The sequence below is a fragment of the Pristiophorus japonicus genome, chromosome 2 (genome assembly GCF_044704955.1).
Source record: "Pristiophorus japonicus isolate sPriJap1 chromosome 2, sPriJap1.hap1, whole genome shotgun sequence".
NCBI lineage: Eukaryota > Metazoa > Chordata > Chondrichthyes > Pristiophoridae > Pristiophorus > Pristiophorus japonicus.
Window position 1 is genome coordinate 64868569 of NC_091978.1, and position 19851 is coordinate 64888419.

Here is a 19851-nt window from a genome sequence, read left to right on the forward strand (position 1 = left end):
ATCTACCGTGGATCTGTCCTCTGCAACATGAGGGTTTGCAGCTCGCCTGCACATAGGTTGGAGGTGTCCCATTGTTCCACAGCCCTTGCAAACTTTTCCTTGGAAGCGGCATGAATGGAAATGATGGTCACCCCCTCAGCGCCAACCAGGTGTTAATGGCTTTGCATTCACCACCCTTGATGGTGGGCTCTGAGACATCTGCGGACGTGCAGCTGTTGGCATGTGAAGCCTGCCCTGTACGTTATGATTTGAAAACGTTACTTTGTTCACAGTACTTGTAGCAGCACTTGTGTGCTGAGATTTGCTTGGTATTGTCACTGGTGGCGAAGAACGCCTGGGCTATCGCTGTGGCTTTACTCAAGGTTGGGGTCTCCACAGTCAAGAGTTTGCGAAGTATTACTTCATGGCCAATGCCAAGTACAAAGAAGTCCCTGAGCATGTGCTCCAAATGTCCTTAAAATTCGCAATGTCCTGCAAGGCGTCTTAGTTCGTGACATAGCTCGCCATTTCCTGGCCTTCAGACCTCTTGCACGTGTAGAACCAGTACCTCACCATCAGAACGCTTTCTTTTGGGTTAAGATGCTCCTGAACCAGCAGTGTGCACAAATCATCGTATGATTTCTCTGTGGGTTTTGCTGGAGCAAGCAGATTTTTCATGAGACCATACTATTGTGTTCCTAACACATGAGGCTGCACACAGGGAGGTTAAAGTAACAGTGACTTCAGTCTTTATTAAGACACTCCAGAGTGAGGAACAGGCCTTAGGGGCCGGCTTGTATACAGAGCTCCCAAGGGATGCTGGGATCCCTTGGGACTTAAGGGGATGCGCTCCCTGGTGGCAGAACATGGGAGTGCATGCTTTAGATACACATCACTTTCTCTTTTTTTCTCTCTCTCTCTCTCTCTCCCGCCCCAAAGTCAAAGTGAAAACTATTTACAAGGTGAGGCAGTCGTGAGCCTTTCTTTCCCTGGCGGACCGCCTTGGTACTAATGTCTGTTCTGGTGTGTTGGCTGTGCCCTCACCGGGCTGGCGTGTTGGCCCTGCTGGGTGAGCCTGGCCTTGTTGGGCGTGATGGGTTAGATTTCCTGGTCCGGGGTGGTGTCGTTGATCCTTTGGGTGTGTTGTGGACTCTCAAAAGGTGGTGTCTGCTGTGGGTTGTTCAGGGCAGTCTGTGAACCGCACCTCGTTTGGTCCAGGTGCTTTCTGCACATTTGTCGATTGTCTAGTTTGACTACAAACACCCTACTCCCTTCTTCAGCTTTCACCGTGCCCGCAATCCACTTGGGAGCATGTCCATAGTTTGGCACATACACAAGGTCATTCAGATCAATTTCCCGTGACACAGTGACGCGACCATCATTTACATTTTGTTGCTGTCGCCTGCTCTCTACCTGATCATGCAGGTTGGGGTGAACCAGCGAGAGTCTGGTTTTAAGTGTCCTCTTCATGAGTAGATCAGCCGGGGGCACCCCTGTGAGGGAGTGGGGTCTTGTGCGGCAGCTGAGCAGTACTCTGGACAGGCAGGTTTGGAGTGAGCCTTCTGTGACTTGTTTAAGGCTCTGTTAATTTGTACTGCCCGCTCTGCCTGCCCTTTGGAGGTGGGTTTAAGCGGGGCCGAGGTGACATGTCTGATCCCATTTGCAGGTCATGAATTCTTTAAATTTGGCACTGGTGAAATATGGCCCGTTGTCACTGACCAGTATGTCAGGCAGGCCGTGGGTGGCAAACATGGCCCTTGGGCTTTCAATGGTGGCGGAGCTTCCCGACATTATTTCACATTCAATCCATTTTGAAAAAGCACCCACCACCACCAGGAACATTTTACCGAGAAACTGGCCCGCATAGTCGACATGGATCCTCGACCATCGTCTGGAGGGCCAGGACCACAAACTTAGTGGTACCTCTCTGGGCGTGTTGCTCAACTGAGCACACATGCTGCATTGCCATACACAGGACTCTAAGTCAGAGTCGATACTGGGCCACCACACGTGGGATCTGGCCATCGCTTTCATCATTACTATACCCGGGTGTGTGCTGTGGAGATCCGAGATGAACGTCTCCCTGCCCTTTTTGGGTAGCACTACATGGTTACCCCACAACAGGCAGTCTGCCTGAATGGACAGCTCGTCCTTTCGCCGTTGGAACGCCTTGATTAGCTCTTGCATTTCAACGGGGATGCTGGCCCAGCCCCCATGCAGTACACAGTTTTTTTTTTACTCGGGACAGCAGACGATCTTGGCTGGTCCAAGTCCTAATCTGGCGGGCCGTGACAAGTGATTTATCATTTTCAAACGCTTCCATGACCATCAACAAGTCTGCGGGCTGCGTCACCATCAACAAGTTTGCAGGCTGCGCCATTTGCACCACCGTGGTGGACAATGGTAGCCGACAGAGAGCATCTGCACAGTTCTCCGGTGCCTGGCCTGTGGCGGATGGTATAGTTATACGCTGATAGCGTGAGTGCCCACCCTGTATGCGGACTGAGGCATTAGTATTTATCCCCTTGTTTTCAGCGAACAGGGATATGAGGGGCTTGTGATCGGTTTCCAGCTCAAATTTGGGGCCAAACAGGTACTGATGCATTTTCTTTACCCCGAACACACACGCTAATGCCTCTTTCTCAATTGTGCTGTAGGCCCTCTCGGCCTTAGACAAGCTCTTGGAGGCATAGGCGACAGGTTGCAACTTCCCCTCAGTTAGCTTGTAATCCACATCCGACTCTGTACGACAACGCAGCACATGCTAGCACAAGTCTTTTTATACGGGTTATACAATACAAGCAGCTTGTTGGAGCATAAAATGTTTCTGGCTTTCTCAAAAGCAATTACTTAGTTTTTTCCCCATACCCAGTTCTCACTTTTACGCAATAACACATGTCGGGGCTCTAAGAGGGTGCTTAACTCCGGTAGGAAGTTACCAAAATAATGGAGTCCCAGGAACGACCGCAGCTTGGGCGCGTTCCTGATAGCCTCTGTCTTGGCGTCTGTGGGCCGAATGTCGTCCGCCGTGATCTTTCTCACAAAGCTCCACTTCTGTTGCCATGAAGACGCATTTTGTCCTCTTCAGCCGCGTCCTCCAGCGATTGGATCGCGTAGGGCTCTCCTCCAGATTTTGTAGGGTCGGCACACCGACGAGCACCGTGACCAATATGTCGTCCTGAAAAACCACCGTGTGTGGTACCGACTTGACTAGGCTCTCCATGTTTCTCTGGCAGATTGCTGCAGCCGACCGAATTCCAAACGGGCATCTGTTGTATATGCAGCACCTTGTGCGTATTGATGCAGGTGAGGCCCTTCGAAGACTCCCAGCTCCTGTGTCACGTAGGCCGAAGTCAGGTTGAGCTTGGTGAATGTCTTGCCTCTTGCCAGCGTTGCAAATAGATTGTCTGCCTTCAGTAGCGGGTATTGGTCCTGTAGCGAGAAACGATTAATAGTTACTTTATAATCGCCGCAAATCCTGACCGTGCCATCACTTTTGAGTACTGGAACAATCGGGCTGGCCCACTTGCTGAATTCCACTGGGGAGATGATGCCCTCGCGTTGCAGCCTGTCTAGCTCGATTTCCACACTCCCTCATCATGTGAGGTACCGCTTGCGCCTTGTGGTGAATGGGTCGTGTCTCTGGGACCAAGCGGATCTGCACCTTCGCCCCGGAAAAGTTTCCAATGCCAGGCTCAAAAAGGGAAGGAAATTTGTTAAAAACCTGGGTACATGAGGCCTCATCGACATGTGACAGCACTCGGATGTCATCTCCGTTCGAGTGGATTTTGCCCAGTCAGCTCCTTCCAAGCAGTGTGGGCCATCACCCGGGACAATCCAGAGTGGCAGTTCATGTACCGTGCCCTCGTAGGTGACCTTGCCCATGGCGCTGCCCAGGACAGTGATGAGCTCTTTGGTGTACGTTCTCAGTTTCGTGTGGATGGGGCTCGGGGCTGGTCTGAGTGCTTTGTTGCACCAGTCTCTCAAACATCTTTTTACTCGTGATGGATTGGTTAGCGCCAGTGTCCAGTTCCATGGCTACGGGTAAGGCATTCAATTTTACATTTAGCATTATAAGTGGACATTTCGTCAAATGTGTGCACCCCTGTACTTCAGCATCTGCCTCCTCTCTCAGGCTCGGAATTGCTTTGATCCACCATGGACTGATCTTCCTCTGCCACGTGGTGGTTAGCAGGTTTTGCAGAGCTTGCAGCTCATCTGCAAGTTCGTTGGAGGTGCCCCATTGTTCCACAGCTCTTGCCACTTCAAAGGGTATGTTTGCATGAATAGGCTGAATGGAAGCCTCCACAACGCCAACAAGGTGTGAATTGCCTTGCATTTATCCTTTGTTGCGGACTCTGTCATCTGGGTCACCTGAGGCCTGCTGGCAGTTGCAGACTCGTGGTTTCTGCCCTGTACATTTCTGCTCGCAAACACATTATTTATGAACATTGCTTGCACTTGTGTGCTGAGAGATTTGTTTGGGGTTATCACTGGTGGACATAAATGCCTGTGCTATCGCAATGGCCTTACTGAGGGTCGGTGTCTCGACAGTCAAAAGTTTTCGTAGGATGGTCTCATGGCCAATGCCTAGTACAAAAAAGTCTGAGCATCTGATCCAGGTAGCCATCAAACTCTCATTGTCCTGCAAGTCGCCTTAGCTCGGCGACGTAGCTCGCCACTTCCTGATCGCTGGCACATGTAGAACCGATACCTCGTCATCAGCACTCTCTCGTTCCGATTAAGATGCTCCCGAACCAGTGTACACAGCTCCTCATAGGACTTATCTGTGGGTTTCACCAGAGCCAGAAGATTCTTTATGAGGCTGTCGGTCTGTGCCCCGCAGACCGTGAGGAGGACCGCTCTCCTTTTCCGTCCAGCTCGTTGGCTACAAAGTACTGGTCTAACCATTCGAATAGGCTTCCCAGTCCTCACCCTCCGAGAACTTCTCCAGGATGCCCACAGTTTGCTGCATCGTTGCGGTGGGGTTCGTTATCTGTATCTTGTTGCCAGTTGTGGTGTATGAATAGAGTCTGGCCAGATACTGTGAGCTCAAAGTAAAGTGTGACCCTAGACTTTTATTGCAGGTCTCCAGAGTGCCTCTCCAGCCTGTGAGGCCTCGTTATATACAGGTACTCCCTAGGGATTGTGGGATCCCTTGGGACTCCAGGGGATGAGCTCTCTGGTGGTTAAACAAGGTATTTACAAGTTTACATATATAACATTGCGCATCATTGCTGCACCATTGGTGACCGTGCCTTCAGCTGCCTTGGGTCTAAGGTCTGGAATACCCTCCCTAAATCTCTTCCTCTTTCCTCTACCTTTTTTAAGACACTCCTTAAAGTCCTTGAACATGTTCTCATCCGTGCCTATCTTTCCCGCAATTCCATATTTGAATCTTTCCAATCCAGTTTCCAGCCCTGCCACAGTACTGAAACTGCCCTTATCAAAGTCACTGATGACGTTCTTTGTGACTGTGACCATGATAAGCTATCCCTCCTCATCCTTCTCGACCTGTCTGCAACCTTCGACACAGTTGACCATGCCATCTTCCTCCAGCACTTCTCCGTCATCCAGCTGGGTGGAACTGCTCTTGCATACATAAGAACATAAGAATTAGGAACAGGGGTAGGCCATCTAGCCCCTTGAGCCTGCTCTGCCATTCAACAAGATCATGGCTGATCTGGCCGTGGACTCCGCTCCACTTACCCGCCCGCTCCCCATAACCCTTAATTCCCTTATTGGTTAAAAATCTATCTATCTGTGATTTGAATACATTCCATGAGCTAGCCTCAACTGCTTCCTTGGGCAGAGAATTCCACAGATTCAAAACCCTCTGGGAGAAGAAATTCCTTCTCAACTCGGTTTTAAATTGGCTCCCCCGTATTTTGAGGCTGTGCCCCTTAGTTCTAGTCTCCCCTACCAGTGGAAACAACCTCACTGCCTCTATCTTGTCTATCCCTTTCATTATTTTAAATGTTTCTATAAGATCACCCCTCATCCTTCTGAACTCCATCGAGTAAAGACCCAGTCTACTCAATCTATCATCATAAGGTAACCCCCTCATCTCCGGAATCAGCCGAATTGCTTTGTTCCATTCTTATCAAATTGTAGCCAGAGAATCACCTGCAATGGCTTCTCATCCCACTCCTGCACCATTGCCTCTGGTTTCTTATCTATATGCTAGCCCTTGGCGATATCATCTGAAAATCCAACATAAGGTTCCACTTTTACACTGATGACACTCTGTTCTATCTGACCACCACCTCTCTGGACCCCTCCCCTGTCTCTGATTTGTCTCACTGCTATTCTGACATCTAGTATTGGATGAACAGAAATTTCCTCCCAACTAAATATTGAAGACTGAACTCATTGTTGGCTTTTATTGCTGGAGGGTTGGAATACAAGAGTAAGGAAGTCTTGCTACATTTGTACAGGGCTCTGGTGATACCACACATGGAATACTGTGACTAGTTTTCATCTCATTTAAAGAAGGATATACTTTCCTTAGAGGCGGTGCAATGAAGGTTCACTAGATTGATTCCTGGGATGAGTGTGTTGTCCTATGAGAAAGAAAGACGTACATTTATATCATATACATTTTATGATCACCGGACATCTCGAAGCGCTTTGCAGTAAATGAAGTACTTTTATAATCACTGTTGTGATATGTGAAATGTGGCAGCCAATTTGCGCACAGCAAGCTCTCTCAAACAGCACTGTGGTGATGACCAGATAAACTGTTTTTCTTATGTTGGTTGAGGGATAAGTATTGGCCAGGACACCGGGATAACTCCCCTGCTTTTCTTCAAAATAGTGCCATGGGATCTTTTACGTCCACCGGAGAGAGCAGATGGGGGCCTCTGTTTCACGTCTCATCCGAAAGACTGCACTGGAGTGTCAGCCTAAATTTATATCTGGAGCGATTGTAAGATTGGGCCTCTACTCTCTGGCGTTCAGAAGAATGAGAGGTAGATTCTGAGGGGGATTGATAGGGTGGATGCTGAGAGGTTGTTTCCCTCGGTTGGAGAGTCTAGAACTAGGGGACATAGTCTCAGGATAAGGGGTCGGCCATTTAAGGCTGAGATGAGGAGGAATTTCTTCAGTCATGGTTGTGAATCTTTGAAATTCTCTACCCCAAAGTGCTGTGGCTGCTGAGTCGTTGAGCATATTCAAGGCTGAGAGAGAGAGATTTTTGTACTCCAGAGGAATTAAGGGATATGGGGGTAGGGCAGGAAAGTGGAGTTTTACATAGGATATATGGCACAGAAACAGGCTATTCGGCCCAACCAGTCCATGCCGGCAGTTATGCTCCACTCGAGCCTCCTCCCGTCTTTCCTCATCCAACGCTATCAGCATAACTCTCCATTCCCTTATTTCCCCCCCCCCCCCCCCATATGCCTGTCTAGCCTTCCCTTAACTGCATCTATACTATTCTCTTCAACCACTTCCTGTGGTAGCGAGTACCACATTGTCATCACTCGTAGGGAATTCTGAAGAAGTTTCTTTACCCAATCTGATTACTTGGTGACAATCTTATATTGACTGGCCTCTACTTATGCTTCTCCCCACAAGTGGAAACACTCTCTCTGTATCCACTCCATCAAAACCTTTCATAATTTTGAAGACCTCTATTAAGTCACCCCTCTCTCTTTTTCAGGAGAAGAGACCCAGAGAGTTGAGGTCGAAGATCAGCCGTGATATTGAATGGCGGAGCAGGCTCGAGGCTCAATATGGCCTACTCCTACTCCTAATTCTTGTGTTCTTATCTTTGATTTACACAATGAACAGAAGCAGTCCCAAAACAGAACTGTGTGTGACACTGCTACCCACTTCCAACTCCTGAGAAACTGCCCTTAACTTCAACTCCGTTTCCTCCATTCTATCCAATTTGCTACCATTCTCCTGATCCAATATCCCTTAATCATCTTCAATAGTCTTCCATGTAGCATTTATTCATTCATGAGATGTGGGCATCGCTGGCAAGACCAGCATGTATTGCCCATCCCTAATTGCCCTTGAGAAGATGGTGGTGAGCTACCTTGTCAAAGGCCTTCTGAAAGTCCATGTACACTACATCCACCATATTTGTTGCATCCACAAATAACTTATTTTATGTCTTTTTTCTCTTTTTTTTTTTGTTCCCACTCATCATTACTCTCTGGTCATCCCACTTCTTCTCGTCCTGTCTTTCACCTTTTTCTCTCTTTCTGTAAGTCTCTCTTTGTCTTTTATATGCCTCTGGTTCTCTCTTTCTGCCTCTTGCATTTTATTCTTTCTCTCAGTAAGTGTTTCTTTTCGTATGTGCCTCCTTTTCCTCTCGCTTGCTACAGAGACCTTGCAAGTCATGGTGCCTTTCCTTTTGGGTTCTTGTGTAAGAGTCCAACCACCACAGAAATTTTATGCATCAGCTTGATTCTGTGATGACACTTTCGCCCCTTAAGTCAGAAGACTGGCTTCAAGTGTCTCTGGATGTGAGCACATAACATTGACTGACACTTCAAAACAGTACTATATTGCTGACAGTGCCATCTTTCTGATGAGCAATTAAACTGAGGCCCCAAATGCTGGTGGATGCAAAAGATCGAATTTCCCTGTTCAAAGAAGAGCAGGGGGTTCCCCTAGTGTCTTGGTCAATGTTCTTCACCAAACCTCAAAACACATTATCTGGACTTCAGTCACAGGATCCTAAAATAGTACAGCACAGGAGGAGACAATTTTTCTCATTTTTTGAGTCTGTTTCAGCTCTTTTGAAGAGCAATCCAGGAAGACTCACTATTTCTCCATATTTCTGTAATTTTTTTCTCCTTCAAACATTCAATCGCAGTTTGTGACCTTGCTGGGTGAAAACTAAATGCTGTATTTACATGTTGGCTGTAAAGCATTCTGGGATGGTCTGAGACAGTGATCGAAGTGTTAAATAATTGCAAGTTCTTTATTTCTGCCAAATTTTAAACCAAGTGAATGCTTGCACTATCATCCCATGCATTGTTTCTGGATCCCACCTCCATCACCATCTGGCTGATCTATTTATTAAAAAAAGTTTCCTTTTGAAAATTGCAGGTTGTAAGCCTGTGTACATCCCAATCCTGTTTGATGAATAATCTGTTCATTCTTTTGTGATTACTATTTCTCCTTATTGCTACCAAACTCTCAATGTGCCTTTTCAGAGTAGTAATTGTGAGGGGAGGGAGAGGAAGGGGAACAAGTGGGTGCAGAACTGAACTCTGCCAGTGTCCGCACCTTCAGGGGAGGAGAGGGAGGGGAACCAGTGAGTGTAGAACTAAGTCTAACCAGAATCACTACATTTCAGGGGAGGGGAACCAGTGACCTCAACCCAGCCAGAATTGGTGGTGAAAACTGGGAATGGAGGAGAAACAATCTAGATGTCACATTATACTTCATCTGCCAAATTTTTGCCCACTCACTTAGCCTGGAGCGTGGGCAGATACGGTGAGGTCGTGGCGAGAGACTGTAGAGGGACATGATCGGGGCCCAGGGGAGGCGTGAGTTCGGGGCCAGGGACCCAGGGGCAAGCATGGGTAGCCCACACTGCGATATGTGTGCGCACGAGGTCCGTGCAGCAGAGCTGGTCTCCAGTCATCTTGGATAATCCTTGCCACTGGACCAAGACCTAGCTCTGTCAAGCCCGTATGTTGGCTGGTGTGCAACGGCCACCACATGTTTTTATAAAAAAAAAAAATCCACACACCGGCATCTTCCACCCTTCAGGATGTCGTTTGGGTCCTTCATTGAAACACTTGTGAACTCATCCTTTTTTGGCGTGGAAGCAAGTCATCCTCGTTTCGAGGGACCGCCTATGATGATGATGTGAGGAGGACACAAAGTCTGCAAAGGGACATAGACAGGCTAAGTGAGTGGGCAAAAATTTGGCAGATGGAGTGTAATGTGGGAAAATGTGAGGTTTTCCACTTTGGCAAAAAAATAGAAAAACAAATTATAATTTAAATGGAGAAAAATTACAAAGTGCTGCAATACAGAGGGACCGGGGGTCCTTGTGCATGAAACACAAAGTTAATGTGCAGGTACAGCAATTAATCAGGAAGGTAAATGGAATGTTGGCCTTTATTGCAAGGGGGATAGAGTATAAAAGCAGGGAAATCCTGTTACAACTGTATAGGGTATTGGTGAGACCAAACCTAGAGTACTGCGTACAGTTTTGGTCTCTCATTTAAGGAAGGATATACTTGCATTGGCGGCTGGTCAAAGGTTCACAAGGTTGATTTTGGAGATGAAGGGGTTGACTTATGAAGATAGGTTGAGTAGGTTAGGCCTATACTCATTTAAGTTTAAAAGTATGAGAGGTGATCTTATTGAAACAGATAAGATAATGAGGGGGCTCGACAAGGTGGGTACAGAGAGGATATTTCCACTCATGGGGGAAACTAAAACTAGGGGACATAGTCTCACAATAAGGGGCTGCCCATTTAAAACTGAGATGAGAAGGAATTTCTTCCCTGAGGGTTGTAAATCTAAGGAATTCTCTGTCCCAGAGAGCTGTGGAGGCTGGGTCATTGACTATATTTAAGGCGGAAATGGATTTTTGAGCAATAAGGGAGTAAAGGGCTATGGGGAGCGGATTCCATGATCAGATCAGCCATGATCTTATTGAATGGTGGAGCAGGCTCGAGGGGCCAAATTGCCTACTCCTGCTCCTATTTCTTATGTTCAAGAGAGGGGGTGGGAGTGGGAGAGAGAGAGAGAGAGATCTGTGTGTGTGTGTTACAAGGGACAGCGTTTGGGGTAGATGACATCCAGATAAACCTGTTAACAATCCGCACACAATGCCCCATCTATGGCTGGGGGCGGGATGGGGTGGTAAGGGTCTTCAGCTGGGGGAGGGATGCACTTGCGCTGGGGTAAGGGTCTTCAGCTGGTGGAGGCAACACTTGCACTGGGGTAAGGGACTTAGGCTGGAACTTGGTGGCTTTTGGGGCGATCTATCCTCTGGCTTCTGAAGTTAAAATGGATCGTATTATAAATTGAAAAGTCAATCAGAACTTGGGCTGGGCGGTTCCAGTTACACATTCCAGAGGAACGTCTGGGTGTGGCTTATCCTCCAAGGGGACCAATTTGCAATAGATTGGCTCTCCATTATCACAATCAGAGAAACGGCTGCCTTTCAGTTAATACAAATAAGCGCATCCATAAATATTGGCCAGGACATCGGGGATAGTTCCCCTGGGGAGGTTTAAGCAGATTGGAAAACAGCAAATGTAACGTCCCTATTTCTAAAAAAAGGAGGCAGACAAAAAGCAGGAAACTATAGATCAGTTAGCCTAACATCTGTGGTTGGGAAAATGTTGGAGTCCATTATTAAAGTAGCAGTACATTTGCAAAAGCATAATTCGGTCAGGCAGAGTCAGCATGGATTTATGAAGGGGAAGCCATGTTTAACGAATTTGCTGGAATTCTTTGAGGATGTAATGAACAGGGTGGATAAAGGGGAATCAGTGGATGTGGTGTATTTGGACTTCCAGAAGGCATTTGACCAGGTGCCACATAAAGGGTTACTGCACAAGATAAAAGTTCACAGGGTTGGGGGTAATATATTAGCATGGATAGAGGATTGGCTAACGAACAGAAAACAGAGTCGGGATAAATGGTTCATTCTCGGGTTGGCAATCAGTAACTAATGGGGTGCTGCAGGGATCAGTGTTGGGACCCCAACTATTTACAATCTATATTAATGACTTGGATGAAGGGACTGAGTGTAACGTAGCCAAGTTTGCTGACTATACAAAGATGGGAGGAAAAGCAATGTGTGAGGAGGACACACAAAATCTGCAAAAGGATATAGACAGGCTAAGTGAGTGGGCAAAAATTTGGCAGGTGGAGTATAATGTTGGAAAGTGTGAGGTCATACACTTAGGCAGAAAAAAAATCAAAGAGTAAGTTATTATTTAAATGGAAAAAGATTGCAGATTGCTGCTGTACAGCGGGACCTTGGGGGTATTTGTGCATGAAACACAAAAGGATAGTATGCAGGTACAGCAAGTGATCAGAAAGGCCAATGGAATCTTGGCCTTTATTAAAGGGATGGAGTATAAAAGCAGGGAAGTCTTGCTGCAGTTATACAGGGTATTGGTGAGGCCACACCTGGAATACTGCGTGCAGTTTTGGTTTCCATATTTATGAAAGGATATGCTTGCTTTGGAGGCAGTTCAGAGAAGGTTCACTAGGTTGATTCTGGGGATGAAGGGGTTGACTTATGAGGAAAGATTGACGAGGTTGGGCCTCTACTCATTGGAATTCAGAAGAATGAGGTGATCTTATCGAAACGTATAAGATTATGAGGAGGCTTGACGAGGTGGATGCAGAGAGAATGTTTCGACTGTTGGAGGAGACTAGAACGAGGGGGCCATAATCTTATAATAAGGGACCGCCTATTTAAAACTGAGATGAGAAATTTCTTTGCTCAGAGGGTTGTGGATCTGTGGAATTCGCTGCCTCAAAGAGCTGTGGAAGCTGGGACATTGAATAAATTTAAGACCGAGATAGGCAGTTTCTTAACCGATAAGGGGTTATGGGGAGCGGGCTGGAAAGTGGACCCGAGTCCATGATCGGATCAGCCATTATTGTATTAAATGGCGGAGCAGGCTCGAGGGGCCGTATGGCCTACTCCTCCTATTTCTTATGTTCTTCTTAAAAGATCCCATGGAACTATTTCTATGCCCACCTTTTTAGAGGGTAGGTGGGGCATAGAAACATAGAAAATAGGTGCAGGAGTAGGCCATTCGAGCTTGCACTGCCATTCAATATGATCATGGCTGATCATTCCTTCAGTACCCCTTTCCCGCCGCCTTTCCATACCCCTTGATCCCCTTAACCGGAAGGGCCATATCTAACTCCCTCTTGAATATATCTAACGAACTGGCATCAACACCTCTGCGGTAAGGAATTCCACAGGTTAATCACTCTGAGTGAAGAAGTTTCTCCTCATCTTGGTCCTAAATGGCCTACCCCTTATCCTAAGACTACATCCCCTGGTTCTGGACTTCCCCAACATCGGGAACATTCTTCCCGCATCTAACTTGTCTAGTCCCATCAGAATCTTATGTTTCTATGAGATACTCTCTCATCCTTCTAAACTCCAGTGAGTAAAGGCCCAGTTGATCCAGTCTCTCCTCATATGACCGCCCAGCCCTGGAATCAGTCTGGTGAACCTTTGCTGCACTCCCTCAAGAGCAAGAACGTCCTTCCTCTGACTAGGAGACCAAAACTGAACACACTATTCCAGGTGAGGCCTCACTAAGGCCCTGTATAACTGCAGTAAGACCTCCCTGCTCCTATACTCAAATCCCCGAGCTATGAAGGCCAACATACCATTTGCCGCCTTTACCGCCTGCTGTACCTGCGTGTCCACTTTCAGTGACTGATGAACCATGACACCCAGGTCTCATTGCACTTCCCCTTTTCCTAATCTGCCGCCATTCAGATAATCTGCCTTCGTGTTTTTGGCCCCAAAATGGATACACTCCTATTTATCCACATTATATTGCATCTGCCATGTATTTGCCCACTCGCCTAACCTGTCCAAGTCACCTTGTAGCCTCTTAGCATCCTCCTCACAGCTCACACCGCCACCCAGTTTAGTGTCATCTGCAAACTTGGAGATATTACACTCTATTCCTTCATCTAAATCGTTAATGTATATTGTGAAGAGCTAGGGTCCCAGCACTGAGCCCTGCGGCACTCCACTAGTCACTGCCTGCCATTCTGAAAAGACCCGTTTATCCCGACTCTCTGCTTGCTGTCTGCCAACCAGTTCTCTATCCATGCCAGTACATTACCCCCAATACCATGCGCTTTGATTTTGCACACCAATCTCTTGTGCGGGACCATTTCAAAAGCCTTTTGAAAGTCCAAATACACCGCATCTACTGGTTCTCGCTTGTCCACTCTGCTAGTTACTTCCTCAAAAAAAATTCCAGAAGATTCGTCAAGCATGATTTCCCTTTCATAAATTCATGCTGACTTGGTCTGATCCTGTCACTGCTTTCCAAATGCACTGCTATTTCAATCCTGAATGATTGATTCCAACAGTTTCCCCTACTGATGTCAGGCTAACCGGACTATAATTATCTGTTTTCTCTCTCCCTCCTTTTTTAAAAAGTGGTGTTACATTAGCTACCCTCCAGTCCATAGGAACTGATCCAGAGTCGACAGACTGTTTGAAAATGATCATCAATGCATCCACTATTTCTAGGGCCACTTCCTTAAGTACTCTGGGATGCAGACTATCAGGCCCCGGGGAATTATCGGCCTTCAATCCCATCAATTTCCCGAACACAATTTCCTGCCTAATAAGGATATCCTTCAGTTCTTCCTTCTCGCTAGACCCACTGTCCCCTAGTACATTCGGAAGGTTATTTGTATCTTCCTTCGTGAAGACAGGGGCCTCGGTTTAACGTCTCATCCAAAAGACAGCAACTCTGACAGTGCAGCACTCCCTCAGCATTGCACCGAAATGTTGGCCTAGATTTATGTGTTCAAGCTCTTGGAGTGGGACTTGAACCCACAGCCTTCAGAGGCAAGTGTGCTACCCACTGAGCCACAGCTGATAAACTGCTCTCCTGACCTTGAACTATCCTTAAGTGATCGTAAGGGCGATTCTGTAGCTATTTCAAAGCATTCACTTTTTAAATAAGTAAATTTAATTTTTTTATGAAGTTATGTACAAGATTAAAACTATCTGAATTGGGAAGATGGTTATGATCTCAAACTACGAAGTTCATATCAAACTTGAATTTCTTTGGTGTCTAAATATATATGATTGCACAACTAATATATTTTGAGTGAAAATCAGAAGGGCGAAATAGCATTTTGAGCTGTACAGTGTCTTAGTCTGCTATGCCACTAAAATACAGTATGGATTTCCATCTCATTGGATGGTTGCGATTAAATGAGTTTTAAAAGGACTTGTAATGTACTGTAACAGTTAAGAACTTCTGCAGAATTTTTATTGATCACTCAATAAAATTTATTGATACCTTGAATAATTATAAAATCAATAAAATGTATCACTCCTGTCTCAAGTTGATTGCAGAGATTGTTGGATTGTTTGGCTGCTGAGATTTTTCAGTTTATTACTGAGTTTTCTCTGGATAACTAAGATGAGGATAGGAGTCAAGGGGAACACTTGGTCATCTGTGGGTCCATATGAGGGCCAATATTTGCATCTGGTGTCTTGGTGAGTGACAATTGTTCATGTAAGCATAGGCTGTAAGCCTCGACTGAGTCAGCAGGCGATGATACCATAAGAAGGGTATCACAGCTGAACCTGTGCACTTTTACTCATGCACTTTCCAACAAGAGGTCCCTGGATGAGTGGGCAAAAGCAGGAACCTTCATTGATTCCCCATACTTTTTATTTAAGATGCTGTGACCTATTGATTATGACTTTACTGTTGCCGTTGCTTGGATCAGTTAACTTGGCACAAGTTGGACCAAACCTGCGATCATAGCATCATAGAATGATACAGTACAGAAGGAGACCATTTAGTTCATCGTGCCTGGATCTTCCCAGTCTGTGTGATTTAATACCACCTGAGTGCATTTACTCACTGAGCCATGAGGTAAGGTGTTGGATTGCTCAGCTGTAGCTCAGTGGTAGTGCACTCTCCTTCTGAGTCACAAGGTTCTGGGTCCAAGTCCCACTCCAGAGACTTGAACACAAAATCTAGGCTGACATTACAGTGCAGTACTGAGGAAGTGCCACAATGCTGGAGGTGTCATCTTTTGGATGGGACGTTAAACTGACTGCCCTCTTGGGTGTATATAAAAAGATCCCATGGCATTATTTTGAAGAAGAGCAGCGGAGTTATCCCCAGTGTCCTGGCCAATATTTATTCCCTCAACCAACATCACTGAAACAGATTATCTGGTCGTTATTGCACTACTGTTTTGTGAGACCATGGTGTGCGCGAATTGGTTGCTGTGTTTCCTATGTTACTGAAGTGACTGCACTTCAAAAATACTTCATCCATGCTCAAAAATACTTTATTGGCTGTAAAGTGCTTTTGGGACATCCTGAAGTCGTGAAAGGCAGTATATAAATGCAAGGTTCTGATGAAAGGTCACTGACCTGAGACCTGTTTCTCTCTTTAGATGCTGCCTGATCTGAGTATTTCCAGCAATTTCTGTTTATATTTCAGATTTCCAGCATCTGCATTATTTTGCCTTTTATATAAATGCAAATCTATCTATCTGCCTTTCTCCTTTCTTCCCTTAATTTGTGGCTATGAATTATTAAAATTGTAGCCTTGAGTGATTGAGTGATACTTGTTATCTGGCTACCTCTTGGAGTAAATTTGCCATATTGGATGAGATTGAGGGTCTGAGCATTAGTGAATACAAATATCTATCATCATTAAAAATTTTAACCTAAAAATAAGTATTATGCTGATTGATGTACTTGTGTAGTGAATTTTCTTTTCGGTTGATGAGGTAGAGATGGAGAATTGCTAAATACTGACCATTACTCATTTTATTTCTATAGGAAAACCAGCTCCATTTGCTTGAATGTTGAATAGTACTGGAAGTTGTGGAGGAGTCCTTTATGCTAACTCAGTTTTTGACATCTCTCGTCACACTTTCAAGTTCTATCAAGTAAGTGGTCCACCTTGGGTTGAGCACGGGTTGCTGGCACGTCTGTGTCTAATACATTGGTAATTTTCAGAATCTTGCTGTTTGACGGTTGATAACACATTGCTTTAAAACATAACTCTTAAAATGTAACTTTTTTGGTGGAAAAAGGGTCAAAAAATTCTGATATCAGCTAACTGCAGAGATTGATGAAACTGTGTTACCAAATATCATAACTTTTCAGTGTGGAATATTGTAAAATGAGCAGAACCCACTCATGGTAGCACAGTGGTTATGTTACTGGATCAGTAATCCAGAGGGCTAGACTAATAATCCAGTGAAGTGTGTTCAAATCCCACTGTGGCAGTTTGTGAATTTGAATTCAGTTAATTTAAATAAATCTAGAATAAAAAGCTAGTATCAGTAATGGTGACCATGAGGCTATCGGATTGTCATTAAAAACTGGTTCATTAATGTCCTTTACGCATCCTTACGCGGTCTGCCTACAGGTGACTCCAGACCCACAGCAATGTGGTTGACTCTTAACTGTCCTCTGAAATGGCACAGCAAGCCACTCAGTTGTATCAAGCTGCTTCAAAAACGTATAATAAGAATAAAACTAGACGCACCATCCGACATTGACCTTGGCATCGGATTCAAACATGACAAAGGCACACCCAGCCCACACAGCCCTGCAAAGTCCTCCTCACTAATATCAGGGGACTCCCAAAATTGGGAGAGCTGTCCCATGGACTAGTCAAGCAACAGCCTGGACTGTGTGGCAGCAAGGAGCCCTGGTAGAATTGAAGTCACTGGGGATCTGATGGAAAATGTTCTACTGGCTGGAGCCATACCTAGCTCAAAGAAAGATGGTTGTGGTGGTTGGAGGCCACTCATCTCAGCTCCAGGACATTGCCGCAGGAGTTCCTCAGGACAGTGTTCTCGGCCCAACCATTTTCAGCTGCTTCATGGTACATCAGTCATTGAAAGTTGGCATGCAGGTACAGCAGGCGGTGAATAAGGCAAATGGCATGTTGGCCTTAATAGCGAGAAGATTTGAGTATAGGAGCAGGGAGGTCTTACTGCAGTTGTACAGGGCCTTGGTGAGGCCACACCTTGAATATTGTGTACAGTTTTGGTCTCCTAATCTGAGGAAGGACATTCTTGCTATTGAGAGAGTGCAGCTGATTCCCGGGCTGGCAGGACTGACCTATGAAGAAAGACTGGATCGACTGGGCTTATATTCATTGGAATTTAGAAGAATAAGAGGGGATCTCATAGAAACATATAAAATTCAGACGGGACAGGTTAGATGCGGGAAGAATGTTCCCGATGTTGGGGAAGTCCAGAACCAGGGGTCACAGTCTAAGGATAAGGGGTAAGCCATTTAGGACCGAGATGAGGAGAAACTTCTTCACCCAGAGAGTGGTGAACCTGTGGCATTCTCTACCGTGGAGTTGTTGATGCCAGTTCGTTGGATATATTCAAGAGGGAGTTAGATGTGGCCCTTACGGCTAAAGGGGTATGGAGAGAAAGCAGGAAAGGGGTATTGAAGTTGCGTGATCAGCCATGATCATATTGAATGGTGGTGCAGGCTCAAAGGGCCGAAAGGCCTACTCCTGCACATATTTTCTATGTTTTATCAATGACATTCCCTCTGTTAAATGTCAAGTGGGGATGTGTGCTGGTGATTACAGTTTTCAGTCTCATTTGTAATTCTTCAGATAATGAAGCAGGTCATGCCCATGTGCAGCAACCTCTGGGCAGCATTCAGGCTTGGGCTGATAAATGGCAAGTAACATTTGCGCCACACAAGTGCCAAACAATGACTACCTTCAACAAGAGAGTCTAAGCAGCTCCCCATGACATTTAGTGGCATTATCATCATCACATCCCCCCCACCCTCAACATCCTGGTGGATCACCATTGACCAGAAAATTAACTGGACCAGCCACATAAATACTTTGGCTACGAGAGCAGGTCCGAGATTGGGTATTCTGCAGCGAGACACTCTCCTCCTGACTCCCCAAAGACTTTCCACCACCTACAAGGCCTAAGTCAGGAGTGTGTTGGAATACTGTCCACTTGCCTCAATGAGTGCAGCTCCAACAACACAAGAAGCTCTACACCATCCAGGACAAAGCAATCCGCTTGATCGGCACCCCATCCACCCCTTAAACATTCACTCCCTCCACCACCGGTGCAACGTGACTGCAGTGTATACCATCTAGAAAATGCAGTGCAGCATCTTGGACAGAGCCTCCACTCTACTACCTCAAAGGTCAAGGGCATCAGGCGCATGGGAACTCCACCACCTCCAAGTCACACACCATCCTGACGTGGAAATATATCGCTGTTCCTTCCTCGTCACTGGGTCAGAAACCTGCAACTCTTTCCCCCGCCCCCAAACAGCACTGTTGGGGAGTACCTTCACAAAGACTGCAGCGGTTCAAGAAGGCAGCTCACCATCACCACCTCCAGGGCAATTAGGGCTGGGTAATAAACTGATGGTCTTGCCAGCGACACTTGCATCCCATGAATTAATACAAAAATAATGCTAAAAGCATGAATGCATGGTACCTAATTGAAGCTCGAGTTGTATAATTATCATATTGTGATCAGACCTGAGTACTGTTTTATTTACATCATGCCTAATTGAATTGTAATTTATCTTGTGCTCTAAAGGAAAATTAAGTTGATGTGAAATATTGTCTTTTACACTAGCATGTGGAGGAATACTATAGTTGCAGGTGTGTGAATGTTGCAAAGTCCATGGACTCTTAGAGCTGGAGGCTCTAGCATAACTCTCTTAATTCTATTCGTTTCCAGTGCCCCAGAGAATAAACTTTAACATTTTTATCCTCCATCATCTTTTATTGGTGATCGTCTCCGGCCACACATTCCTGCTGCATCCTCCAATCCTCTGATTCTGGATTATTGTTTCATCGTCGGAGGACAATCATTATCCTCTGAAATTCTCTCAAAATTGTTTTATTTACTACCTATCGCCCTGCTTTCAAGTCTTTTAAAGATTGGATCATGCCTTTAGTCTCCCTCTATAAATGTCCTCCTTTTTGTGGCTCAATGTACAGTTTTCCCTCCTCGTTTTATGCTTTGTGATGTACAGCCCTTTTCACAACAAACAAGTGCAAGTGTTGCTTTTCCTGTCCGCCATAGTGGCTGATAATGCAATGACTGACTGCTAAAACACACTGGGCTCTGGTTCCCTGTATTATTGGGTGTGGAATCCTGAGGCCTACCAAG

The 19851-nt window shown here is 45.9% G+C and overlaps 1 protein-coding gene across 6 annotated transcripts in view; it reads left to right on the plus strand.

Moving 5' to 3' along the window:
* Positions 1-19851, plus strand: part of LOC139239069 (WD repeat-containing protein 7) — a 1036818-nt gene that overhangs the window by 13085 nt on the left and 1003882 nt on the right. For all 6 annotated transcript variants that reach the window (XM_070867593.1, XM_070867585.1, XM_070867609.1 and 3 more), the window contains exon 2: positions 16502-16611. In XM_070867593.1, the coding sequence (XP_070723694.1) occupies positions 16562-16611 (50 nt within the window). In that variant the 5' untranslated portion in view covers positions 16502-16561. The remainder of the gene's footprint in view (positions 1-16501; positions 16612-19851) is intronic.